The 26,991-nt window shown below is 55.1% G+C and overlaps 1 protein-coding gene across 2 annotated transcripts in view; it reads right to left on the reverse strand.

Annotated features, from left to right (window-relative positions):
• The window catches only part of LOC117654536 (rap1 GTPase-activating protein 1), a 183,443-nt gene that overhangs the window by 132,114 nt on the left and 24,338 nt on the right, over positions 1-26,991 (reverse strand). Inside the window, exon 1 of one of the 2 annotated variants that reach the window (XM_034401241.1) lies at positions 7,831-8,300. The exons of the other annotated variant lie outside the window; for it this stretch is intronic. Coding sequence (XP_034257132.1) covers positions 7,831-7,877 — 47 coding nt within the window. The 5' untranslated portion in view covers positions 7,878-8,300. Of the gene's footprint in view, positions 1-7,830; positions 8,301-26,991 lie in introns of those variants that run through there. 2 annotated transcript variants of the gene reach the window in all.

The following is a 26,991-nucleotide window of genomic DNA, read 5'->3' on the forward strand; positions in this document are numbered from 1 at the left end:
ACTGTGACGGATCACAACTACGCTCCGCCACATCAAAGCCTCCACAAACACCGCTACGTGATCTCGGCCTTTCATTACGAACGGTCCCACCCAGCCCGTGCGGTCACCTCCACTTTTTTCGACCTTAGGATAATATCAGCTCTTCAGCGACAGAAATCTGACTGGATAGCTCTACAATGGTACTAAGTAGCATGGCGTTTTAACTATAGCAGAAGAGAAGTCTCACACAACCAAAGATAAAATTAAGTGGAGTCAAGTTGTGTGCACGACAAACCACGGTGTTTTCGTGCCCCTTCACACTGAAGTGACGTGAAGGTGGCACGCAGCATAAAGGGATTCCTGGCACGGTGAGTCATACGCGGGATGAAACGTTCAATCAACAAGTGCCGAGGAAGAGGTCGCTCTGCACCGCTCTGCACGCCACGGCCTGACTTGTTTTCCTCATTCGCGCCGTTTCAATCAAACAGCAACTCCGAGGCAAAATATTCTTTCCCGAGGATTTTTTTTTTTGCGTTTTTTCGCAACAAGATAGAACATTACTCTTTGCCTCGTGAGCGTATCTCTCCCCGGTCTCTGGAAGCCGACGACAGGGAGAATCAGGAACATAAATGAAACGTTAATTAATCCGACAGAACAGATTTTTAATGGGAGTTTCGGAATAAATTTCCAAAAGAATCAAAAAGTTTCGCTTCATTGTCCTCTCCAAACCTCAATAACGACGATTGTCTCCTCGGGGCCAAGACCGGAATATTAATTAAGAAATCAAAAAAGTCAGTTGTCCGGCGGGGCCCGGCCACTGCGCTAAACTTCTTGAAGCTAATCGTCTGCTTATTACTTTTACTTCTGCAACCCTATACAGCCCCGCCCCCTTTTCACTCTCCCCCTCCATTGTACTTTGACCGCGGCCTTTGTTTTGCCGTGATGCATCTTGACATCATTAACTTCCCACGTCTACTAGACGCGTTTCCCCCTTCATTTCAGACCGCCTGCTAGTGAAACGACCAAGAATGTCATTTTCCTGCGTGCTCGCACAGCATTAGCATGTCTTTATGGCGCAGCTATGCTTATCACTGGGCAGCCTGTTTCAACTAATTATCACACTGCCGGTCCACAGGTGGTCCCAAACTAGACCCATTTCTCGCGTCCGTATCCGGGAAATCAGTGCTGCCGAGCAGTACCCATGCGAATGTGTCATCCCGAATCAACCGCGAGGCACTCGGAGCTCCACTGCTAAAAACTTCATTTTAAGAAGCCATTGCGGGCTTCGACATCAATTTGGAAGGAAACGAGGCCTGCTTATCCAGCACGCTGCAGCACCAAGCGCGCCTGTTTCCGTTGGCAATATTTGTCCCCCATTCGCCTGAGCGTGCAGGTGAAAATACAGCACGCTCGGCTGCACACGGCCGTGTCACGGCGTGGCGCTGCGGCGCGGCCGGGGGCGTGGCTCCGGCTTGTTGCAACTACTGCGCTACGAGCACTACGCAGGGAGGCAGCGGGGTGTCCACCGGTGACATCCAACGTCACACTCACCTAGCCGTCGTCCCCCTTCACTTCCACGGTTTGACCAGAATAATGCATAAACTGCGAGCCCGCTGTGCATCATATCCCTTCGCGTTTCTCACACTGCGGCATCACACCAGCCAAACTGGCGACGCGCTATCCGCTGGTCCGCCGCGCCACGAGTTGAGAGATTGCATTTCGCACGTTTGAGCGCGCCGCCCGCAGGGAGGCCCTGCCGGGCCCTGCGCCGGTTCGGTTGTTGTGCCCGTGCACGGCACGGCCCCAGCCTCGGGTGGGCAGCGTTTGACAGTGCGAGCTAATTGGCATCCCACGCCCGTCAGGAGCCACCGAGGCCTGGCCATTGGGCCTGGCAGCCAGCCGGCTGTATCTTGCTCTACTGACTGATGGCGTAGCATATATCCTCCAGGAGAGCGCGCAACGGGCGCCAGGGGCGACACGGAGCGGATTCGTCCGAATGCACTTTGCTTTCTCAGATGCAGCAGCTTCCGCCGAACCCGTGTCGCGTTGTGTTCAATCAGAGCAAGTCCAGGCTTGTTGCGAACAGCAAAGCAAACTTGCAGCCACCCCAGTGCCCCACTTGGGGTCGGCTGTCTCCTTCGTAGGGTACACGACGTGTGAAGTTTTTAAATGATGGCACGCGTGAGAGCGGCGCGCGGCGCGTCGTTAATTACGATCGGGCAGCTCGCTCAAAGCGCCTCGGTGCGCCCCAAATGACAGCGGCCAAGTGCAGAGCGGCGGGGCCGCGCGGGGCCGGCAGGCTGGACGATCAATCTCGGGTCCAGCCTTAATCAGGCGCTAGGCTGCCAGCCCCAGGCCAGGCCCAGGCCAGCCCCAGGCCAGCCGGGTAGCCCCGAGCGCGGTCCGGCCGTGTGAATGGACAGTCCGCCTTTCGATTCAGGGGGTGCGGCGCGCAAGTCGCTGGGCCCGGGCCTAAGGCCTGCGCCACAAGGCACCAGGAGACCGGCGCAGGCGGCCAAAATTCTAGAGGTATTTGGCGAGCGATAGCGAGCCCATGCCGTGTTTGGGGGTACCAAAAAGTGACTGGTCGTGCGTCTGTCTGTCTGTCTGTCTGTAACTCACTCACGTTTCTCAGCAACTACCGCACAAATAGTTTCAAAATTTCGCACCGGAAGGCTCCTAAATCTCCCCCAGGGGGAGTTTATCTTATATTCACGATTACTATTGTTTGAAATATTCAAAACATCTTTTTGAATTAGGTTCTTAGCGTGGTTAGGTTGGCAGTGGTTGGCAGCTCGTAGCAATTTTTCATACTTGCAGCCGCGACTCTCAAATACGGGACCTGGCAAAACATTGGCAAATAAAACAAACTAAAGAGCAGAAGGGCTTAGAAGTGAGTACGGTCATAGTTTTTCGATATTTTAGAATGATTGAAACCCCTCCGGAGTGTCAACTCAGTGAAATACGGAAAATGAAAGTGACAATTATTACGCGTTTCGTCCGTCCATCCACCCCCTCCCCTCCCCCGCTACAGGGGAAATGTTTTAGTCAGTGGAGTGTGTTTGATAATTGCAAGAATGATTTGGTCTTTTTAACCTTTGTTAGTGTATTTCCATTTATATTCTCAGACACTATATTTTTTAGTTGTTTGCTTTGCTCAATTACAAGTTAGAAAATATATTAATACATTCTATGAGTACAAACCAGATGCTAATCTTGCCAAAATAAATAGTCTTTGCTGACTCCTGGCACTGATTCTGGGAAAAGGCTTCATTGCAATGCTGTGAGTTTACTATAGTACTAACCTTAAAGAAAACCATATGATGAGTGAGTGTAGCGCATTCAAGGTTTGACATTGACATCAGATTCAATGAGACGATTCACTGACTTGGTCATATGATTTCATGAGACGATTCTTTTAACTTAATCATACATTGTCTGCGACAACTGGTAATTTGTGTTGGTCATGGTTTGAGTTGGCTTTTTTTTAAATTTACTCAGAATGTTAGGTAAATACTTTTGCTAAACTGTTTCAAAGATTAAATAACACACCATGACTATCATTATGAATAAGCTAAACTTGCGTTTAGCAATAAGTGGCCTCGACATTGGATTCTATGAAACGATTCATCGGATCTGACAGAAGGTCTTCTCCGTAAAGTAGTTGAAATCAGCCTGCCTGTAAATATGTCTCTTTTTAATTAATGCAGATAAATCAATATAGTTTAATCCACTAGTTTAAACTAAAAGGGAGAAAGGCTTTTTAGGTATTACTAATATTATTGCGTATTCATAAGTTCAGTAACAATGAGATATCGAATGGTAATTGAAGTATTTGTGAATCGTATTAAGCAATTCAATGCTGGCTGTTAAATGTTACTGGACTGAGTAACAGGGTCAGGGTTCATGGCATGACACCATGAACAGGAAACGCTCTTAAAAAACCTAACAACTGAAGACCCATACTTTCAACTGGAATTACATGATTTAGGACCAAAAAAATTTCCTCGGTGTTTCATTGCTTCCTGCAGTATTTGGTGTGCTGATCACAAAAATGACTTCCAATTTCATCTCAGACCTTTACTTTTCCAAATATTTACCAATTTCCGTCCAAAATTTTTACATCGAGTTTTACATAGTTTCCTGCAGTTTTTGGTGTGCTGATCACGAAAATGACTTCCAATTTCATCTCAGACCTTTACTTTTCCAAATATTTACCAATTTCCGACCAAAATTTTTACATCGAGTTTTACATAGTTTCCTGCAGTTTTTGGTGTGCTGATCACGAAAATGACTTCCAATTTCATCTCAGACCTTTACTTTTCCAAATATTTACCAATTTCCGACCAAAATTTTTACATCGAGTTTTACATAGTTTCCTGCAGTTTTTGGTGTGCTGATCACGAAAATGACTTCCAATTTCATCCCAGACCTTTACTTTCCCCAAAATTTACCAATTTGTGACCAAACTTTTAAAATTGAGTTTCACATTGACCCTGTATTGGCCTTACTTTGCATATATTCTTCACCATCTTCTACAAGAATACAGACGCATCGCTCGCCTACTACGCGCCCAAACAAAACGGCGCGTACCCCTAGTTTAACAGGACTCAGACCAAACGTGTGACCCTGCCAATGGAGGGCAATCCATTGTTGGGGCCACACGTTCGGTTCAAGGGATTTTGGCCGCCTGCGCCGGGCTTCTGGTCCACTGTACACTTTGCCCGCTGGGTCACTGAGGCCCCAAAGGGCGACCTCTCGACAAGCCGTTACAATTACCGCACGAGCTTATCACGGCGACAGCCATAACCGTCAGGCGAATGGCCGCTATCTGTATGCACGCCAAACGAATGTGGGAAAACCCGGGTGGAAGGAACTGAAGTTCTAATTATATCTGGGAATTGCAACTTAACTATTTGTTAGACTGTACGCCACATACTTTCTGTTTATAAAGTAACTTAAGTTTTACTGTATTCAATAAGTGTAGCCTATTTGCAGACGAACAGCAGTCAGACTGCAGACTGACCGATGCAGTTTGACTGTAGTTCAACTGTAATTTAACTGGTGAAACTGCAGTCTAACTATAGTTAACTATAGTTGAACTGCAGTCTGTTTACAGGAAAACTGGTAGTTTTTTCGGACAGAGCAGTCTTGTCTGCAGTTTTAATCATGGTTTCATCTCGCCAGTATTACAGAAGCTTTAACTCGAGTTTTATATTGAAGTTAAAATTATTTTCGAGAAGTATTTTCTGAATTTTAGTCACAAGTGTGGATTTGGAAATCACGTTCAAATTTAGTTCTGCAAGCCCCCACTGCCGACCCTGGCCCTACTCCTCCCATGTCCTTTACGTGGTTGTTTGAAATGCTGTGCCATCTCCGCAATGAGAGTGGAACCCGGTTGAAGGCCGGGCGGGCAAGTCGGGTGGACCAGTCCATGCCACTCGACAAGTGCTGTCGGTATTGACTACAAATTGGAAGGAGCTAGTATTGACTAACATCGCCTTCATGCGTTACCACTGCATGTCACCGCAGACTGCCTAGTAAGGTAGGATAGTCTGAAGAACCGAGCGAATCATGCGTGGACCCAACCTAATTGTCGCCCGTAGACGCCATCGAGTGCTAACACGGAATTCCGTTTTTCTCCACTTCAGTGCAATATTCTGATTCAAATTTTTCTCTAACGTCTAAAGCAGATATTTACTGAAATGGCAGATGGTGTAACTTGCAAAAATAACTTAATTCACTAGCCTAAATACGAAATCCCGTTTGACAAACACTCACAGCGATCCAAGCGCCACCTAGCGGCAGGTCCTTGAAACCTGGCCTTGCAGCTCGGCGGCTGACAGTAGACCACATGGTGTGGTGGGATGAGGATTTTTCCACAGTTTGCGCACTACCCCGACGTCTAAGAATATCGCAAAAATTTTTTATGCTCAACGTTAAATTTTGGCTTCACCCCGCCATGCTTAATCTCAGAGAAGAAAAACCATATTGATCGACGTATGATCCTTCCCTTTCCCAGTCGTGTCGGTTTTCAATAGCCCCTTTCGCTCGTCGCCGAGTGAAGAAAAAAGTACTCTAAAAGCCCGGAACCAGTAGCGCGCCACCAAGCGGCCGTTATAGCGAACTGTCAAAAGCTGAACCCTGATTGGCCCAAACGTAGGTCCGAACGAAGTTCATGCATCGGCCGCTAGGTGGCGCGCTAGTAGTCCCTGCACTGTGATTACTTTTTTTCTTCAATCGCTTCCTCATTTCCCGACTGCATTGAAAAAGGGATACTATAAGTGTAAAATTTAAGCGTAAAGGTGTCTAGACAATAATCATGCAGATAAAATTACAGATAAAGCGTTGATATACTTGAGTCAAAAGTAGTATTTTAACACACTTTTGAAGTATTGTTTAACTGAGCAATGGTGAGTGTAACATAGCTGTAGATCAAGCTGAAGTTTCGACACTATTTAAGAACTGAACTCTTAACTGGAAAAAAACTGCAGTCAGACTACTATTACGAGTACCACCTGAACAGTACACAAACTTGTAAATAATTACAGAGTTTTTTCACACTTTGACTGCACTGAAGACCGCAGTTTGTGCACTGCAGTTTTTCACTGTAGTCGGTACTCAGTTAAAACTAGACTTCCTTCCACCCGGGAAAATCCCCTCGGAATGGAATGGACAGACCTATATTTTAATTTCCGGCCGGCGTTATTAGTGCGGCTGCAGGGCGAGCCACAGCGCCGCAGCCTACACCGCCAAGTCGGCAGGTCCAGGGCGGGCAGAACCCCGTATCTCCACGCGGGCCGCCCGGCACTTGCGGCCAGTCGGCGGCCAGCAGCCCGGGCCAGCCTCGAGCAAAACAAGAACACTCATCTAATCGTAATTATACGGCGTTGTCAACAAATGAGTAAGAGATTTGGTCGGCGTGTGGCTCCCACGAGAAAGGGCGGCATTCCCTCTCGTTCCGTTGTGTCCAGTTCGCCGCCATATCAAGTCATAAAAGCATTTTCGCGGCGCGTTCCCCCACCAGAAACAGGTGTAAAGACAAATGTGGCCACGGCCGCGGCTGCTCGGGCCGACTGGCTGGCCGTGCCGTTAGCCGGAATGCTCCCATGAGAAGTCGCTTCCTTTTCAAATGTCTTCAATGGCCAATAGAATCCACTTGCGCCTGCCCCCAAGGCCCCGCCGCCCCGCACCTCCTTTGTAGTGTCACCCGGACTAAAGGTCGGCCGACAGTGCTTGGCTTGCTTCGTGTGCAGCCTGCTAATAGTTACAAATTGCAGCGGGGCCGTCCTTAGTCCAAAGAGCAAGCGGCCGGTTGCCCCACAGCGGGAGGGAAATCCGAGAGGAGAGGAAATACAAATGAGGCCTCGGTTGTGCCCTTGATAGCGGCTGTCACGTCAAACTGATAGTACCTCCAACGACAGCCGAGGCTGGCGCGCGCGCAACACTGCTCTACAGTATCAGAAGCGAAGGGAACAAGTCCGAGACGGGACAGACAGGCCTCGACCTCCAGCAGGCCGGCAGCCAAGGACCGTCAGCAGCGAGACAAGCCGATAATGCAAGCGACATCACATTGGCCCGTCTGGAAGGCGAGAGAAAAGCGGTAACGGTTCACGCGGGGTTTGGCTCAGCGCTGCGCGGCCCTGCGCGGCCCTGCGCTACTTGGCGGCCTTTGTCTCGCCACAGAATGGAGGCGTCGCGACGCCTGGCCGCTGCGTGTTCCGCCCCTGTGCCTTTACGGTCCCCCCTCTCTCTAGGAATGCCGGCCAACGCACACACACAAACACCCGTTCCAAGTCAGGTCAGTAATGGCAAGGCAGTACAAGTACGAGTCCGGTAGTGACCACCTACCTGTCATCCTCCTCGACCAGGTGGTCCAGAAAATGAATCTTGAGCATGGTGGGCGCTCGGTCTATCCTGTGGCGAAGTTCACTGCACTGCACACACTTTGCACGCACTCGCGGGCTGAGCCGCGCGCCCACACTGTCTTGAGGTCACCGTTGGCTTCACGAGTGTCGTCGCGGCGCCGTCACGCCCGGCGTCCCCGTTAAGTCCATCACAGCTCGGCGACTTGGACCAGCTTGGACCGCAAGTAGGAACACGGTGGCCGCAACAGGTCCTTTGGCGGAAGGGCGTGGCGGTGTAGATAGCCTCGCACCGGGCGTGCGCACGAGGATGGCTTGCGAAAAGAGATGGTAGCGCTGATGCGGGGGAAGGAGGGGAGGGGGCGTCGAGGAAAAGCTTCGGGCCGGCACTGGTCGGCACGCCACGCGCTTCACCGGCGCAGTGTCAGTCTTGCCTCACGGCTTTCTTGTTATTGTTGTTGCCGGTATAGGGCGCTGTGTGCACTGCGTGGCACTGCGGCAAGCGTCATTGTCGGGCGTGCCGAGGACTGCAGGCACGAGGGCCGAACACAACACAGGACTTCCTCGGGGCGCCGCGGGGCCGCGCCGACGGGTCACTGAACTTGGTCTTCATGACACTCGTGCCACTCGTGCACCGAGGCTTGCACTGCCATTACGCGGGTAAGTGCCGCACGCACGCGGCCCCACACTTGACGTGCGGCACGCGACACGCCGCGACACGCCGCGATTGGCGGCGCGGCACGCGGCGCGCCTGGAGCAGGGCAAGGCCCGGCAAGGCCCGGCAAGGCCCGGCAAGGCCCGGCAAGGCCCGGCAAGGCCCGGCAAGGCCCGGCAAGGCCCGGCAAGGCCCGGCAAGGCCCGGCAAGGCCCGGCAAGGCCCGGCAAGGCCCGGCAAGGCCCGGCAAGGCCCGGCAAGGCCCGGCAAGGCCCGGCAAGGCCCGGCAAGGCCCGGCAAGGCCCGGCAAGGCCCGGCAAGGCCCGGCAAGGCCCGGCAAGGCCCGGCAAGGCCCGGCAAGGCCCGGCCACCTGGACGCGCGTTGACGTTCGCCGTTTCTTGCTGTGCTACTCGCGGTGCGTCCACGGCGTGGCTTGGAGCGTCGTCTGCAGCCTCCACTAGAAGAGCATGCCGTCGTCTGCAGGCCAGTCCAGATTATTGTCCTCTTGGTTGTCTTCCGCCCGCGGCGTTGGTCAAGTCACCAGCTTGGGGATGCCGCCTGAAGTCACTGACCTTGGCGCTCGCCTTGGCGCTCGCCTTGGCGCTCGCCTTGGCGCGGTCCCCAGGAGTCCACTGCGGCCACTCGCTGCGTCTTCCGCTGCAACCACTGGGGATCCACTTGCACGAGTCCGCGAGTCCGTCGCCGCCACTGTGCACTAGCTGGCCGGCACTGTGCGCTGTCATCGCCCTGGCGCCAATTGCAGCCCTGTGCGCACAGTGTGCGCCCCGGGGCGGTGCGGCCGGCGCGGCAGGGCGATCCTCGCGGAGAGCCGAACAGCGACTGGCGGGACGGGCTTGACTGACTAACTGGCTGCCGCTGGCGTGGCGCGGCGCGGCGCAGCGGGCCTAAGGCTCAAGGCGTGCCGCCGGCGTGCAGTGGGGCGCCGGCGCCTCAGGTGGGCCGGGCCCCGGGAGGGAGGGGCGGGGCGCGAGGAGGCGCGGCTCGGTACGGCACCCGACCGGAGGAAAACGCGTTCGAACTAATTTCCACGCGGCGTCGCTTCACGCCGCGGCGCGCCGCCCGAGTGCGATGTGATGAGCGCAGTGCAGTGGCGCCGGCAGTCGGCTCGGCAGCCTCGAGAAAGGGGACGGCGGCTGATTAGCGGCAGCCTCGCTTTATGTGTGCCGTTGCCGTCCAGGCCGTCCGGGCCGCTTCCGCTTTCCGCTTTCGGATTCCCGCGTCCCTGTGGCCGGCCAGCCTGGCGCGGGCGAGGCTCTCGTCGATACTGGCGGTCCGTCGAGGACCCACGAGGGTGTCGGGGTGTCCACGCCGGCCACTCCTCACGCACTTTATTGCAGCTCAGCTGGACCGCTCTAGTTGCTGCGGCGCGGACAATAAAGCGATCGATCACTCAGCCTATCGACTCTGGCTATGGAGACCCTCAACGGCGTCCGGCCAGCGGCGTCTTGCCGAAGGCCTCCGCGCTGAAGGCGTCCTCTTGCTGAAGGCGCGTCCTCTCGCTGAAGGCGTCCACTCGCTGAAGGCGTCCTCTTGCTGAAAGCGTCCTCTTGCTGAAGGCACGTCCTCTCGCTGAAGGCGTCCTTTTGCTGAAGGCGTCCTGTCACTGAAGGCGTCCTCTCGCTGATGGCGTCCTTTTGCTGAAGGCGTCCTGCCGCTGAAGGCGTCCTAAGGCGTCCTCCTTTCGAAGGTGTTCTAAGGCGTCCGCGCTGAAGGCGGCTCACAGGCGGCGCTTGGCTGCCTCCGTTCGTGCCGTCCGCGGCCCGTTCGTCCCGGAGGCCGTCAAACTCGCGCGTTGCGGGCCCGCCACGCTTCGCCAGGCCACACTCCGCCAGGCCACGCGGTTCGGCCGGCCCACATTCCAGCTGCTTCGCGTTCGCGCCGCGTCGCGGCGATCATTGACGGCGCACTTGGGTACGCGGCGCGCGGCGCGCGGTTCGGTCCGAACGCACTGAAATGTGTCACACTCTTGGCACAACACGGCGCGGCGTGTCCGAGGCGTGTCCGACGCATCCAGGTCAGGACGGCGACGACGGGACGCCGTTACTCGTCATGCAGCACAACAACGACGACGTCACTGGCACACTGGGCGTCCGCCGCCTGTTGCTCGCTGCGGAGGGGCACCCCGCCCTGCCCTCGGCCCTGCCTCCCCGCGATCGAGTCCCCGCGGCCAGGCAGGCGGCCAGGGCCTCCCACCCACGGCCGGCCGGGCGATCGACGCGACGCGGGAGCAGGGACCCCAGTAAGTGGTCCAGCCTGGCTTATCACTCCCACTGGGAGTCGCAGTGGCGCGCCGTCCTGGCGACCCGGCCTCCAATTCCGGAGAAACGCCACCGAGCGTCTAAATGGAGTGGGGCGGCGCGGTGGCGGGGGGCCTGATGAGGACCAGACCGGCCGATGGAAGCGGGGACTGACAGAATGCACGCAGCGGCCAATTGCACGCATATAACTCTCAATGAAAGCAACGGACAAAGCGCAGCCGCCGAGGGGCCTTTCGCTGCCGTCGGAACGCATCGACAAGACAGAAATACGAATGGCAACCTCCGCGGTTTACTCGCCTTGAAGCAACCAATACAAGCGTTTTGGAACACGGGATGCCTATGGATCAGAAACTTGCTGACGGTGGCAGACGAAAACTTGAGGTGCAGTACGACGCAGTCCAAAAACAAAAGCAAACTTTTCAGAAAATAGCTTTGCCCTCGCGCCTGGAGGGCAGGCAATCCCGGACGCAGCGGTGTCTGACGGGACGGCCTACCCCAGTGGTTCTCAACCTTAGGGTCGCAACCCCAAGCGGGGTCGCGAAATTTTTTTAAGGGGTCGCGGCGATGCTGGGGTCGTGTTTTAGGCCGATTTTAAGCAGCCAATGCGTCTGATCCGAGGCGGGCATTTTGCTCCCTCAACGGGCAATCGGTCTTTGGACCTTCCTTTAGCATGCCTTTGTTACGGAGTGCAATTATCAGTCTTAGTTTGGGAGCAGTATTGTCTCAAAGTTGGCCGAAACGCTCAGAAATGTCTATGAAAAATCGTGTTTTGGGCCGATTTTAAGCAGCCACTGCGTCTGATCCGAGGCGGGCATTTTGCTCCCTCAACGGGCAATTGGTCTTTGGACCTTCCTTTAGCATGCCTTTGTTACGGAGTGCGATTATCAGTCTTAGTATGGGAGCAGTATTGTCTCAAAGTCGATCAAAACGATCGCAAGTGTCTTTGAAAAATCGTTGTGACTATTTTGGTCAACTTTGAGACAATACTGCTCCCAAACTAAGACTGATAATCGCACTCCGTAACAAAGGCATGCTAAAGGAAGGTCCAAAGACCAATTGCCCGTTGAGGGAGCAAAATGCCCGCCTCGGATCAGACGCAGTGGCTGCTTAAAATCGGCCCAAAACACGATTTTTCATAGACATTTCTGAGCGTTTCGGCCAACTTTGAGACAATACTGCTCTCAAACTAAGAGTGATAATTGCACTCCGTAACAAAGGCATGCTAAAGGAAGGTCCGAAGACCAACTGCCTGTTGAGGGAGCAAAATGCCCGCCTCGGATCAGACGCAGTGGCTGCTTAAAATCGGCCCAAAACACGATTTTTCATAGACATTTCTGAGCGTTTCGGCCAACTTTGAGACAATACTGCTCTCAAACTAAGAGTGATAATTGCACTCCGTAACAAAGGCATGCTAAAGGAAGGTCCGAAGACCAACTGCCCGTTGAGGGAGCAAAATGCCCGCCTCGGATCAGACGCAGTGGCTGCTTAAAATGGGCCCAAAACACGATTTTTCAAAGACACTGCTGACCGTTTCGGCCAACTTTGAGACAATACTGCTCCCAAACTAAGACTGATAATCGCACTCCGTAACAAAGGCATGCTAAAGGAAGGTCCAAAGACCAACTTCCCGTTGAGGGAGCAAAATGCCCGCCTCGGATCAGACGCTGTGGCTGCTTAAAATCAGCCCACAACACGATTTTTCATAGACATTTCTGAGCGTTTTGGTCAACTTTGAGACAATACTGCTCCCAAACTAAGACTGATAATTGCACTCCGTAACAAAGGCATGCTAAAGGAAGGTCCAAAGACCAGTTGCCCGTTGAGGGAGCAAAATGCCCGCCTCGGATCAGACACCGTGGCATGTTAAAGGAGGGGTCCCGTGGGGTCGCGAAATTTTTCCTGGGGGTCGCGGAAATTTTTGGCTTCAAATTTGGGGTCGCGAGCCGAGAAAGGTTGAGAACCGCTGGCCTACCCTCCATCCGTAAGGGGCACTGGCGCCTGGTGGGCGGGCAGTCCCGGACGCAGCCCTGTCAGGCGGGACAGTCCAACGCGCACGGCGTCCGTGGCCACCCTGTGACCACACCGAGCCGGCTCGTGCGTTTTACGGCCCCAAACTAACGGAAGCTTATCGCAGACAAACATTTGTCGTCCCTTTTCCCTCGTTTGTCTTTTTCCCCGAAGAAATCTTCGGAGTGCGTGCCACGCCGGCCGCGCCACGGGCGGCGCCTCGCTGACAAGCGACACATGGACAAGTACGGCCTCAGCGGCCGCCGGGGTACAAACAAATATAAGTGAATAAGCTCCATTTAGCAATATCGCGCCAAAAGTCGGAAGCGTGAAGCACGAGTCACCCTCAGATCAACTGAACACCAGTTTTCCTCTCTTTTTTTCCCGGTTCGGGACAACAACGCCCCGTGCGGTGGACGGGTTCCAAATACAGACAGATTCCCGGAGAAAAGCGAGAACTCCCTTTTTTCATTCGGGCATGACGTATTTCCTGGTCATTTTCCTCGGTGCGGCACCGACCGCTACGCGCGCTCCGCCCGACTAGCAATCTTCGATCCCTCTCCGCGCTTTCACCGTTGATTAGAACCATTTCAATGCGGCTGCCCCGGAAAAGTGATGAAAAGTGGCGAAGATTTGACCAGAGCCCGAGGCGCTGCGGGCGACGGACCCGAAACCGCAGCACTGTTTGCCGCGCCGCCCTGCCGGCCAGTGCAGCCGACGGCTACGGGCGCAGCCCAAGGAGACCGGCATCGAGTGTGCCGCACCCGACTCAAATTCAGTCAACACGCCGGAAAAAATCACTGTGGACACTGGCGCACGCGGGAGTTGAACCCGCAACCCGGACCGCAGTCGATGAGCACACTCCGGACAAAGCAAAGCAGGTGGTGCGAGTCGCACACGTTCGGCGCGTGCGCGCCTTCCGCAAACACAGATTGATACAACACGCCCGGGGCAGTGGTGCACTACAGTGTGTGTGTGTGAGAGAGAGAGAGAGAGAGAGATGGAGGCATGACCCCTGTCACGGTGAGGCGAGTCTAGTTTGCCCCCGCGGTGTCCCCGGGGGCTTCCCGCCTCACCCAGCCGCCCGCCCAGCCGCCCGCCCAGACCCCAGAGCAGACCCCCCCGGGCACTATCATGTTGACCTCCGCGGCGGCCGGGCCGGGTCGGGTCGCGGTGGATCACGCTAGATCGCGGAGGGGTCACCGAGGCGACAGGCCGGCCAGGTCGCCCCAACCAAGACCCGAGGGCCGCGCGATCGGCGCACAGCACGGCGCGAGGCGAGGCGAGGCGGCGCGCGCTGATGACACCAAATTTTGCACCTCCAATCCCGCAGAGCGCTTCGTCTCTGTCTCTCTGTGGGTGTGAGAGAGACGGAGCACTCTGTAGCAGCCGCTAGCATGAAGATTCCGCTCGGCGGACTCGGCACTCGCCACGAGGTGGACAGGCCAGCGTCAAACTTGACACGCCGCGGCTCCGGCTCGTCCCGACCCGACCCGCCCGGCGCACGCATCGGACGGTCGCGCCCGGTCCCTCGCGACTCTAAATATTGACCTACATCATCCTCATCCCGCCCGGTCCCTTCCCCGCGCCGACCCTCCGCGAGGGGGGCGAGGGGAGGATAGGTGACGTTTCTGCCACGCTTGGCTGCCCCCCTGGCCGTTCGACGCGCTCCCGTGTTCATGGTAGCAATCGCGGATTCGCACCCTTCAATGCAGTGTGCGTGTGTGTATGCAAGTCTCTGTGTGTATGCAAGTCTGTGTGTGTGTGTGTTCGTGTGTGTGTGCGTGTACATGTCTGTGTGTGTCCCTGTGGCTTCAAGCCAAAATTGAACGCACTGCCTCCGCTGAATGAATATGATGGGCAGCGCGCCTGCCAGCCTGCCTCCACTCCCCCTGGCCGTCTGGCCGTCCGCTGGCCACTGTCCACACACTGGCCGCGCGGCCGGACGCTCGGGACGCACTACTTTATTGTTGTTGATACACTTCTTGTTGTTGATCGGGATGTTAGGGGCCGGCGACGCGACGCCCATTGTCCGCGGCGCGCTGGGTGCCGCACTACACTGCACTACGCTCCCCGCGCCAAGACAAAGCTGGATGACAACCCGTGATGCACTCGTTTCGCACGGCCGGCCACGCGTCGCGACGCGTCGCGGGGGGAGCAAAAGTGTGATTGACAAAGTAACGCAGAAAGACCACATCACCGTCTCCGACAGCCCCTGATGTGTCGCGCTTACTTTCTCCGAGTGCGAACCACCGACTTTGTTGCCATTCGCTTCGAATACGTAATGAGCGCCGCAGCACTAATTCGGAAAAATAATAACAATAAATCAATAAAAGCCGCCCTGCTTCCTTATGCTCTTCCCGCCCTTCCGGCACATGCTGACCCGGCCGCCGTCCGTTTGTTTGCGTTTCGTTTTGCGGCATTGTTCTATGCATGTAGTCCCGGGGTCGGCCGCGCGCCGGACACCACGGACACGGGGCGGCTTGTACTCCCCCCCCCCCTTTCCTGCCCCGCGGCCTACAATCCGGAGATGACCTAATCTGTAATGGACTGGCCCCGCACGCTCCGCACACTCCCGCACGCATGGCAGCACTGATCGGCTCGCGCACTGTTAACCTGAGTGTTGCGTTTCTGCAAGTGACAAGCTGCTACATTTATGAATTGAGTCGCTTGCGAGCCATCGGCAATTCTGTCCATGCACCTCGATCAAATGCAATTTTGGTGATGCGTGCCGCTTTGCGGAGAAGCACGTGGTGCCTTGCGTTGTTTGAATTTGAGGAAGGTGTTTGTTTCCCTTTCGTGCATGGACGTGTTTGCCCCGGTGCAAGCCTGCTTTGCGGTCTGCTTTGCAAAATTGCAAGGCAGCCCTCGCACTCACACAAGAAAAATGCAAGGGACATCTTGCGATCCAGCTTGCACTACTGCAAGGCAGCCCTTGCACTTCCATTGCAAGGCACGCATCCAGATGCGCCTCTTCCTCCTCATCTTCCTCTTCTCATCGATCATGCCCGAAAGGGCTGATGCGCAACTGGGTGGGTGGAATCGAACCCCGGTCCTGTAGCTTCGTAGCGCGGACGCTTACCCCGAGACTACAGGACTTGTCGATGTTCCGATGGCGCCGTACTGCATATGGCCCAAGCGCGCAGGAGGGGACAGTTGCTGCTTGCGATGGTGGGGGTAGGCTTGCAGTCAAGACGCTATGGTCTGCTTGCATTGATGCAAGGCTAGCCGCAGGCCGAGGCATGCGGAATCGCAAAGCAGCCTTGCATTGCCGCGAGGGACAGCCTGCATCGTCGGAGCGCGGCTGGACTTGCGATTCTGCAAAGCGAGGCGCATGGCCTTCCATGCGACTGCGCGGGGCAAACCTTGCGTCGCTTTGCTTTGCAATATCGCAAGGGTCCTTGTGCGTCTGGCACCCAAAAAAGCCGTGTTGCCTTGCGTTTGGCACAGGTTTGCCTTGCAGAATCGCAAGGTGGAGAGGCAGTGCAATTAAAGCCTTGCGTTTCTGCAAGTTTAACTTGCAATCATCGGAAACGCAATACACCCCGCTAGGTGTTCCTTGCGAAAGGGACACTTGCAGGTCTAGGCTTGCATTTTGCCTTGCGTTTTGCCTTGCTCTTGGCAGAATCGCAACAGGCGGAACTACAGTGCGCGGTATTTTGCATGTCACAGGATTCGCCGCGGCGGCAGCGCTGCGGCACAGCGGGCCGCATTGGGCCGCATTAGCGCGTCGTCACAGGCGACCATTGTGCGCGCGCGCAATTTTTCATAGTTTCGTTCGGCTAAGTAAGGCCGTCCCCTTGACGTCTTCCTCTCGCGCCACGAGTGGCCAAATGGGGTGTGACCGGGACATTGCGCCAAACACGGGCACCGCGCGAACGCATCACGGCCACCGGTCAACGGAAACCATATTTCCGCCCCCATTTCTAGCAAAAGCAATAACCGACTTCTCTCTCTCTCTCTCTCTCTCTCTCTCTCTCTCTCTCTCTCTCTCTCTCTCTCTCTCTCTCTCACTGTCGAGTCAAAGGGCGGGACCCAGTCGGTCGGGACTGTCCGTCCCAACCTGTCTAAGTAATTTCCGTGCCATTGTTCCGATAGCGCGGTTCGTGACTCGCGGCACGGCGCGTCTTGCCGCGTGTCTCTGCCGTCCCACCTCGAACCCGGCAGTACTGCTTTCCCCGTTTCAAATCATGCCGGCCGCACGCGTGCAGGCCGCCGCCGGTAGGCAACATGCGGCACGGCGGAGCTACGTTGGAGGTGGCCAGAACTCGAGGCGCGTTTTGAGCTCCTGAGTCGCCAAACAGGGCTCAAATCGAACGAGCGACTCCACCAATGGATTCCTCGTTCGGAAAGCAATCCATTGGTGGAGTCACACGTTCGGTTCGAGTCCTGTTTGGCGACTTTGGAGCTCAAAACGTATCTAGACTTTTGGCTGCCTCTCCCGGTCTTCTGGCCCACTGTGGCGGAGCCATGGTCTGCAGCGTCACTGGCGGCACCGCGCAAGAGTGCAATCACCGATACCATAATTTAATTGCTCTTTTCAAACTGCTGTCCTCCCCGACCCCCGCCGGCACCCTGCCTGCACCCCGCGCACGCCCATGCGGTGCCGCAGTTCTGCCGCTGGGCGTGTCGCCGCGCCGCCGCCGCGCCGTGTAGTGTGTTCAGTGCAACTCATCGCCAGCTATTGTGGTCAGCGCGGTATGAACCGAGCGCGGCAGGCGGTCAGGGCCACGCGCGCGCGCGCGCGCACACACACACACACACACACACACACACACACACACACACACACACACACACACACACACACACGAACGGATCTGCCCCACATGCCGCGGCATTCCGAGGTGCCGGGGTGCGTGCACCGTGCCGCCTGGCGTGGCGGTTGCAGGGGGTGGGGTGGCGTGGCGGGGGTGGCCGCAGCGCGGGGTCATGATCCGCTACCGGAATGATGAGTGCGCACACCCTCCGTCCACCCACTGCACACACACACACACACACACACACACACACACACACACACACACACCCGCACGAACACGCCTACGCGCACAACGCACACACACACAATAACCAACGCGTCCCGATTCAATCGTGCGCGATTGCCAAACAGCTTCCACAACAAAAATAATACTCCGAAAAGTGCGCGGGCAGCAACAGTTGTTGCGCAACACGGCAGCAGAGCAGCCACCCGCAAAACAATTTCGCTCCATTTTCTTATCAAGAGCGATTGGGGCGCACAGCAGTGCGTTACCGGGTCGCACGCGGCGGCACGGGCGACCGCACGCAGCGCCGCGGTCGTGCCCGTGGCGTGGCGCGGCGGGCTTACGGCTCTCGTTGTAATGCCCATCGCCAAACTACATACCGGAATTAACTTTTCGTGTCTCGTCAAATTTCTCCCTCAGAGACTAAGCTAGCGCTTTTCGTCGGTAAAGTTGCGCAATCGGGGCTGAACTGCAAACCCACCTGCTTTTCTGGCACGCGATTGCCACTTGCGTCAGTCGGGGCGTTTTCTCGTTTTCTCGGCAGTTTGTAGGAAAACAAACGGGGATATTAGAGCATCCCAAGCGCCATGAAGCAAGCGGAAGCAAGCGGAAGCGCTCCAAATGCAGTGCGGCGTGCAGTGTACCGCATCCAGTCCGCCCCGAAACGCAATCCGAATGTCAACGCGACGGTAAACACCGCCAATGCATTGCAATGTGAATGTGCCGCCGACCGGAAGGAGTTTCCGCCAAACCGGAGCGGCACGCGCGGGCTAAGCCGTCACCGCATCGCGCGTAATCTTGCATCATTGCAGTCGAATCGAAACCACATTTGGGTCGAAATCTGCTTTCCGTAAACCGATTCAGTCCGATGGGGCTTGGCAGATTCGGCCGGGGGTCGAGGGAACCCGAGCCGCAGTCGAGTTTTGTTTCCAGTCCGGTGGGCAGAGCGATACTCCGGGTAAGGAACAGCGCACGTGTCGCGCGAAGGCCCACGCACGTCCACCTCGTAATGGATGGGACATTAAAAAATGAAATCACTTCTAAAGAATTGCGAAAAAGCACGCAAACAATCGCTCACTCCCAATCAGTCACACACTCGTGCGGCCACTTTTGTCCCTTTCTCAGACACGGCGCTCCAGTTTTCGCCCCAGTTTTGGCTCCAGTTTTCGGAGCAGCGGCGGCCAATATGTGATTGATGGCTTGTGCTGGCATGAAAGGCTGGACTGGCAGGACTCTCTTTGGCGTCGTCTTGCCGCGTTAACCGACATCTCTGCCAAAACCGCGCGCCAGGGTGGGACAATTTGCTGCGCTCTTCAGACCCAATGCACGCATCCATCCCATGATCAGAAATTTTCGGCAGTTCTAAAATCCGAGGTAATGTGACAAAGTTGCTGGTTGTGACGAGGTGAGATTGACAGATGAGACTGATGGAAGTGGCAAAGCAGATTCCGAGCCACGCGTCGCCACCCTTCGTTAATATCCACCGGGTGTCCTCCCCTTTTTTTCGCAAACCCTACCACGCCTTCGAAAACAGAGCAATTCTATTATATCAAAAGTGAGGTTTTTCGCAAAAAAAAAGTAAATTATTGTGCTCGGTCTTTTGCGGTAGCGCGACGCGCTCCTGCCAACGGGGTCACCGATGATGACTACACTCTTAAAAAATATCAAGAAACAAAAACTAAACTTGCCAATTGCCTCCGGCACCAATCCCCAGCGACTTTTTGACTCCGGGCTTCACTGAGACAATAATAAAACATGCCTTGATAATGAGCTTTCTTTATTTCATAGCTGGCTGGAACGCTGAAAAGGCGCCACCACAAATAATATTTCTTGCCTACTCTTTTTGACTGCGTACAACCACTCATTCAGTCGCTACAAATCCCCCAATCGCACACGCCACTCCTGGAAATGCGTGAATCACGCGGCTTTCCCCCATTCTTTATTATTTTGCTGTTTTTTACTTCTCTTTCTGCGCGGCTCCCCCGCTCCGCCGCTCCATCCCCCTTCCCTGTCCTCTCCCCGGGGTCGCAGAATTTACAAAAATTGGTGTACAATGAAAAGGGAAAGAAGGACGAGCACCACGCGGGACGCCATGCGGCCGGCCGGCCGCGAGGTGGTAGGAGTCGTTATACCGGGGTGCGAATTGGGGTGTAGAGGCGTGCGCGGCCAGGACAGGGCCACCCCACCCCACACAAATAGAGCACAGTGACCGGTCGGGCGGCATATCTCGCCAACACACAAACACGCTGGCGCACACACACACAGACGCACACCGTTGCTGTGGTTCAGTCCTGTCATTCATCCAGTGGTCATTCCCGTCAAGTGGCGGCCGCCTCGTCCTCATCCTTGGCGGGGTGGTCCCGGCGGAGCGTGCGCCGCGGGCTGGGCTGCCGCTGCTGCCGCTGCTGCCGCCAAGGCTGCCGCAGGCCTAAACACGGGTCTGGTCCAGCGCGCCACGCCGTGCCACGCCGTGCCACGCCGCCGTGTGGTTTCCAGAAGCTCCGCTCGCATCAACGAGCCGTGTCAACGCACGCGGTCCGCTCCGGTAGTCCGGACCCAGTCCACTCTGCAGCGCCGGCGTCGCGACGCCGCGGGGCCGGGGCGCCTAGCGCAGGCTGGCGTCCAATCACAGGGTCTCTATGGGCGCGACTCGTTACGCCCCGCGTGCGGCCGTTGCAGCGAGCCGCGCACTTGGGATGCGAGACGCGTCGTTGTCCTACCTCGGACCGCCGGGCCGCCACGCTGCCGCGCGCTGCCACTGTTCGACGCACGATGTCTCACTCACCTGGAACAGAGAGGAGAGAATGCAAATTCAGGCGAGGTATTTGTCTTTCTGCCGGGACACAAAGCCGCCCCTCCCCCTTCCCCCGTTTAGTCGTGCATAATGCGATGAACCTGCATATTGCTATCCGATCGCAATGATGATTCAGCTTTCGGGTCCGGTTCGGTTCGGTACGGTTCGGTTCACTTCGGCTCGGCGTGCCGGGCGCTGGCCGGGCGCGCCACGGCCGGCTGGTCACTTCACTGCAGCGCTGCGCAGCGTGGCCGATCGCTTCCGAAATGTGTGTTTGCAGAGCCGCACGTGGTGTGGGCGTGCGGTTACCGAAATGCACCGGAACGAATTCGAGCCACCCTCGCTAATCCCTTTCGGATGGGCCATGAGCCCAACCGGCGGCAAGCGTTTAGCGCCTGCCATTTCACTGTCCGTTTTTCCATTGTTTTTTCACTGAAAATTGTTTCTACATTATGCTTCTATATATCTAAATGGCACACACATGAATGTAATCACGACAAATCAAATCAATCCCACTGTCTTCTGTTTGGACGGTAGAAAAGCCAGGGAGGGGACGAGGCTGGGTGCACGACGTGTCGCAGAGGAGGGGGTTGGTACTGTCCAGCACCCTGCAGCACCGAAATCCGGCACGGGAAAGGAGAGGACCATGACGGTGATGAAGAAAAAACGAGACAGGAAATTTGACACCTTCGACACACGTCGGCGGCCTCTTTTTTTTCCATCGAGTCCAGCATAGAGGCAAGAGTTAGCCGGCTCAAGGGGCACCACGGACGTGGACCCCGCCGGGTATGACCACCTCCCTTGTCAGTTGTACCACTCCCCCTCACGCACTTGCGATTGTGTGAGTGAGTGTGTGTGTGCGCGCGCAGCAGATGGGCACGCGGCCGATGTTTGAACCCATTAACAGTGATTATACTCATAATTCACCGACTCACTCGATCGCGATATGAATAGAGGCAGCGCGGCTCCAACAAGTACACCGTTTCAGACGAGAAAACCGGACGGCCGGTCAGTTCGTACGGCCCAACAGAGACATTACGGTCGAGCAAGAAATAAATCCATTATTATTTGAACGGAAATAGTTTTGCAATGTGGCAAAAATCGATAAAATGTCTTTTCTGATCATCAGTTTGGTTCACAACGGATACAGTGCAAATTTTACGTGAGGAAGGTGTTGCCGGGTAAGCCACCGGGCGGCTTGGCTTGTGTTTCTCACACCGCTGCTGCTCCTCCGCGTCCAGCGGACGTCGCCGCTCGCACCATAAACCTAATATTTTTATTGTCCATTTTGCTCATGAAGCCAACTGCGCCACGCCAAATAGAGACGCGGCATCCTCATTCGCTTCCCAGACCAAAACAAAAGAACGCGGCTAGTACGTACCGTCATGTGTGTGTGTGTGTGTGAGTGCAAGTGCGTCTCCTCGCGGTTGTCAATACAGACACGGTCCACCGTACAAAAGGGGTGAAGTGGGAGGAGTCGCCGCCATAAACAGAGGGGAAGCGGCAGGGGAGTGACTTTTCTTCCGGCCTTGTGCAATGGCCTCACCTGTATCGCCCTTCTCAGCCAGTCAGTCCGCGCGCGATACAATTCCCATAGACATGGCATAGACGCACGTTGGTGGACGTTAAGGTCGTTGTATACTTTTGAAAACACTTGCATAGAGCAGCGCTTATGATACACCAAGATAGGCTCTTTTCCTTGAAAACGGAAAAAAATTATTTCGATAGACCACCCTTTTCGGGACATTTTCATGCAAAGGGCTGCAGTGAGACAGCAGTCCCTAGCTGGCACAGGCCCTGCTCCCGTTTCGCGCAAAATAACACTGGGCCACAGAGCAGCGCTGGAGGGTAGATTAAAACAAAAGGACAGGGGAGGGGACGACGCTAGATGAGGTGTCCTTCTACCCGCTCGACTTTATTAACCAAAAGACGCCCCTTCTCGTCTTTCTCACGGCGCATCCCGGCCGGCATGCCGCGGCAACGAGGATGTCAACACCGTGCCACACCGTGCCAGCGCGGCCAGTGCGCTGCCCTTTGTCTCAGGCCGCCAATTAATTGTCGCAATGTCACGGCCCGGCATGGCCCGGCATGGCCTGGCAGTGCGGTCGTCTAGCTTCCCACAGCCGCGATGGACACCCGTGGAGCACACGGGGTGACTAGGAACGCGGTGTGTGCCTATGTCGCTTTTCCGGCGGTGGGCTGCCGAAAACCATTTGCTGGGATAATCTGGTAATATTGCTCGTGATCAATTTTTAATATATTTTTTTTAGAGACGCATCTTATACCTAACAGCGGAAGGGTCATTGATGGAAAGAACAAAACGAGTCCGTGTAAAAGTGTATCCCTTTCCATGTTTGATCGTGTCGTGTTACACGGCCCGCGTCAATTCCAGTTCACTGCGCGCGCCTCCGTCATCGGAAGGAAAACAATAATCTAGACGGCGAGGCTGGGGCAGGGACGGGACCAGTTTTCTAACTTTGCTTTCTGTTCCAAACCAAAGTAGCAAAAATATTACATCCAACTTAAATTTGATTTCCAGTTGCGCGTTATTTAAAGAAAAAAATTAAACCTATTTTCAAGGAAGAAAATAATATTGTAAGTTCACAACTGCACTTTTAACTTGTGTGGCTGCTTCTGTAAATTAATGGAAAAGGTAGTGGCATGGCGTGACCTGATCTGACCAAACGGATGCCACAGGTGTGATTTGTTGGTCTGCGCGAGCTGGGCAAATACACATCACCATACGAATGAGTGCCGAAACACTGCCATTTTATCATGTAAAGCAGCCGGTCGCGCCTCCCACGCCCACCTTCAACACCTTTATGGACTAACAAGATCATGCGCGACAACTCATAACTGTGACCGGCGGCACTGTGCCGTTTTTTTGCACTTGTTGCCTGTTTAGCGACTTCCTTGGCCGTTTAAGGGAGTCCCGCCTGCGTCCCGCGACTTCAGTAGGTAGAAAAAAAATAAAATGCAGGACGGCGAGGCAGAATCCTCCTGACTTTCGGTTCGAACCTCGGACCCACATTGCTACTCCCGTTTGCTTTGACTGACTAAACAGATCGAATCATTGCCTTGCGTCATGTCACCGTGTCGGATTACTGTTGGCACAAAGTACCCCCAACGTACCAATTCGTCTTACCCTGTGCTGCTGCATCGTGAGAGAAATGGCACGTCTGCAGCTACAGGATTTGCAAGGAAGCCGTGAATGGGATGGAGGTCATCTTTCCGCGATGACAATGTTGAGCGTGTGTGTGAGTGTGTGCATGTGAAAGAGGTAGAGGGAGGACGACACCGGCTCCACAGCACACCTGCATACGACACAGGCATGCACACACGCACAATGAAGTTGTCCTCTTGTTGCAACTCTTGCGGTGGTTTGTCTTATCTCTCACTCGACGTTTCCCTAGCCTCGGAACAGACGTTGCAGTCGTGTTATTATTTCGTTGCCGTAATCATAGAACGCATGTGCACAATGTGCATCTTCAGCTTACGCAACGGCCGTGCGTACGAATCAATGCGAGCGCGCCGTTAGAAGTCATGTGCTACCGGCATTTGCGCAACCCGTCCTTACTGAAGCGAAGCTCTGGGATCAACTGTTGCCATCCCACTACAATTACGACGAACGGACAGCTGCGTACGCTTCTATTGGCCGCTCGTTGGGCCGCGAGTTGTCGACGGGAAATTGCACATACTCAGTGTGACACTCCGTGAAAAGGTTTCTTCAGAAATCACTTTGGTTTTAAACGGTTAGGAAACCAAATCATCTTTGCAAAACGCCGATGCCACCACACACAAAACCTCATTTTTCCGATAATCCCACGGACGCATGCATGACAAGGCAAAAGGAATATTCCCACAGGGCTAAAAATTTGCGTTCCAGAACCATCAGCATTGCCTTATTAAAATGGCGGCCGCAAGGGAATCCAGCCGTGTCTGTGTGTACCAACATGCGATACGGTGCATTTGAATATCGATGGAAACACCGTGTAAGCATGAGTCCACCAAGACTCCTCAATTTTCAATTTTGAATTATGCGGGAGGTGAGACGGCCGAGGGATTAGCGGGCAGGCCGGTGGCGGCCCTGCGTCCACTGCGTCATGCAAATGGATGACATCGGGATGGCGTCACTCAATGATTTATGTGGCGGATGGTGGCGGCCGCGCGCTGCACGGCGAGCGGTAGCGTGCAGCGGCGTGCAGCGGCGTGCAGCAGGGGAGGCTGTCCTTGTCTTGAGGGAGTAAGTCCCATGAAATGTAGACGGCAGTGTATGCAAAGGTAAATTAAAGCAAGACGTCATGTTTTATAAATTTTCCTAGTTTGGCGCGCTGTGAGAATCCCGGGGAATCACCCCGTTACCGCTGCGCGACGCGAAATGCGCGTCCCGGATGACCTACTCCCGCAGTCGTGGGATGCGGAGCACACTCGTACGCCGCCAGGGCGCGAAATGGGCTGCGCTCGGAATCCGAATCCCGCAGCCCGGTGCTCGAGGTGGCACGGCGGACGTCGGTGACGCTGCCGAACTCACGGGGAGGACCGCGGTCCGCGGGGGTGGCGCGGGCGGCCTCGCGCGGCCCTGACCCCGTTTCTCACGGAGACGGGTCGGCGTCTTTGACACGCCGTTGATGTGCGTGAACAATCACTCACTGTCCTCCACCCCCACGTCAGAGTCAGGTGGCGGTTGGCGACCGGTGCGTCCGAAACGGGCGCTAATCCGCGCGCTTTCGGACGCGGCTGCCTGAGGTAGCTCCGCGGCTCCGCGGCTCCAGCACGGCCTACCTGTTCTGGCGAGCGTTCGCTGCAGCGTGTGAAATGACAAGAATGACGGTCCTGGTTTAATCGACGCGATAAATCTTATACGGTCCAGCTCAACGTTTCTTTCCTTAAAAATGAAGTAAAAACGGTCAAGTTGCCGGCGTGGGGATGGGAGGTTACTGGTGTCTGAATTAGCTGGGGCATATATGAGGATGCATTTATCTCCCACGCATCAGGGCATTTTTAAGAAACACTACTTTTTCTGCCTTTTTTTTCCTGCACCTACGCGTCCAGCCTCCACGATGAACTGAATTACGACGATTGTAGTCCAGTTCCAGCTCGCGACTCTGGAAACGCACTAAATGACAGCAGACCCTTTTTTTCGCCACTTTCCCCCTTTCCCGCAATGTTATTCCAGACGTCTCTAAACACGCGTGATGGCCCGCGTGTCACTCCCACGCAATCCTCCACAACACGACCGCGATCATCTACGCACAGTTTAACAAGAAGGAATCACGCGGATCCAGAAAAAAAGGAGGGGGCCGCAGAGGCTGCTTGTTTGGCTGTTTGGCTCCGCACACGACGGCTCCGCTTCCCCTCCTCCCAAGACTGACTGCGTGTCACTTTTTTCGCACTGACACACGCATTATCGCCGCATCTCGTCAGCTCTGTTGGCTATCTGATGGGGCGTATGACACGCATTGTGGGAAATTAACTAGGCAAGCCCAAAAAAGCCTAAAAGGCACTTCCACTGCACGTCACTTGATAAAGACGAGGATATTTTGATGACCCGTGCGAAAATTCTCGTTTCCCAGGAATTCCCTTACCTGTTTTTTTACGTTTGTGGAGCGAAGATCAGAGAAAATTTTACACCAGATAAATCCAAGACGTGTTCACTCAAATGGACTCAAAGACAGAATGACACTAACAGTAAGGAAAAACACGGGAGAAAAAATAAGTACACACCCACTATCACCCATGTCGTTGTAGGTAGAATCATAATCATGACATTGCACCATCTTTGTTTCGTGCAAAACTTAGTGGGCTCTATCTTAGATTCAAGTATATCAGCAGCCCACACCACAGGCCATACCGTAATGATTGTTTCAACTTTAAAAAAGCTAGCCAGTGACTTAAAACAAGAGCAATGCATCTGCTGACATCAATTTGTTGACGGAATTATCGAACAGCTTAAGAGGCAGGAAGCTCGTGCCTTCAGTCTCATGTCCCTTACCTTTCCGCGGCACTGCCAGCCAATACTTCTCCGCGCGTTGTCCGCTCCCTAACCGCGGCGCGGTTCCATCCTTGCGTTCGCGTCCACGCAATTGACCACGCAATGTTGCGTAGTGTCACCGTGCCATTCCCACGATGTGACGCGGCGCGCCCGCGCTCGAGTGCCGCGATGGACACAAGTAGGTTTTCTTCTCGATTTATCCTTTTCGGGTTCGAGTTTTTTAATCCTTTCCACCGGTCGTGGGTGGATGTGTTTGCAATTCGTCACCACCGTGATGGCTTTGACGGGACAGGTTTCCAGAACGGGAGGCTGGCTCAGCCTCGGCCGCCTCGGGCTAGACTAGACCAGCCGCGGAGGGGTGGCGGCGCGCTGCGGCGTCGCGGCGTGGGTGTGTGTGCGAACTGGTGTAAAACATCCCCGCGAGTGATAATGAA

This window comes from Thrips palmi, unplaced genomic scaffold (genome assembly GCF_012932325.1).
Source record: "Thrips palmi isolate BJ-2018 unplaced genomic scaffold, TpBJ-2018v1 HiC_scaffold_10, whole genome shotgun sequence".
In the NCBI taxonomy this organism is placed as follows: domain Eukaryota; kingdom Metazoa; phylum Arthropoda; class Insecta; order Thysanoptera; family Thripidae; genus Thrips; species Thrips palmi.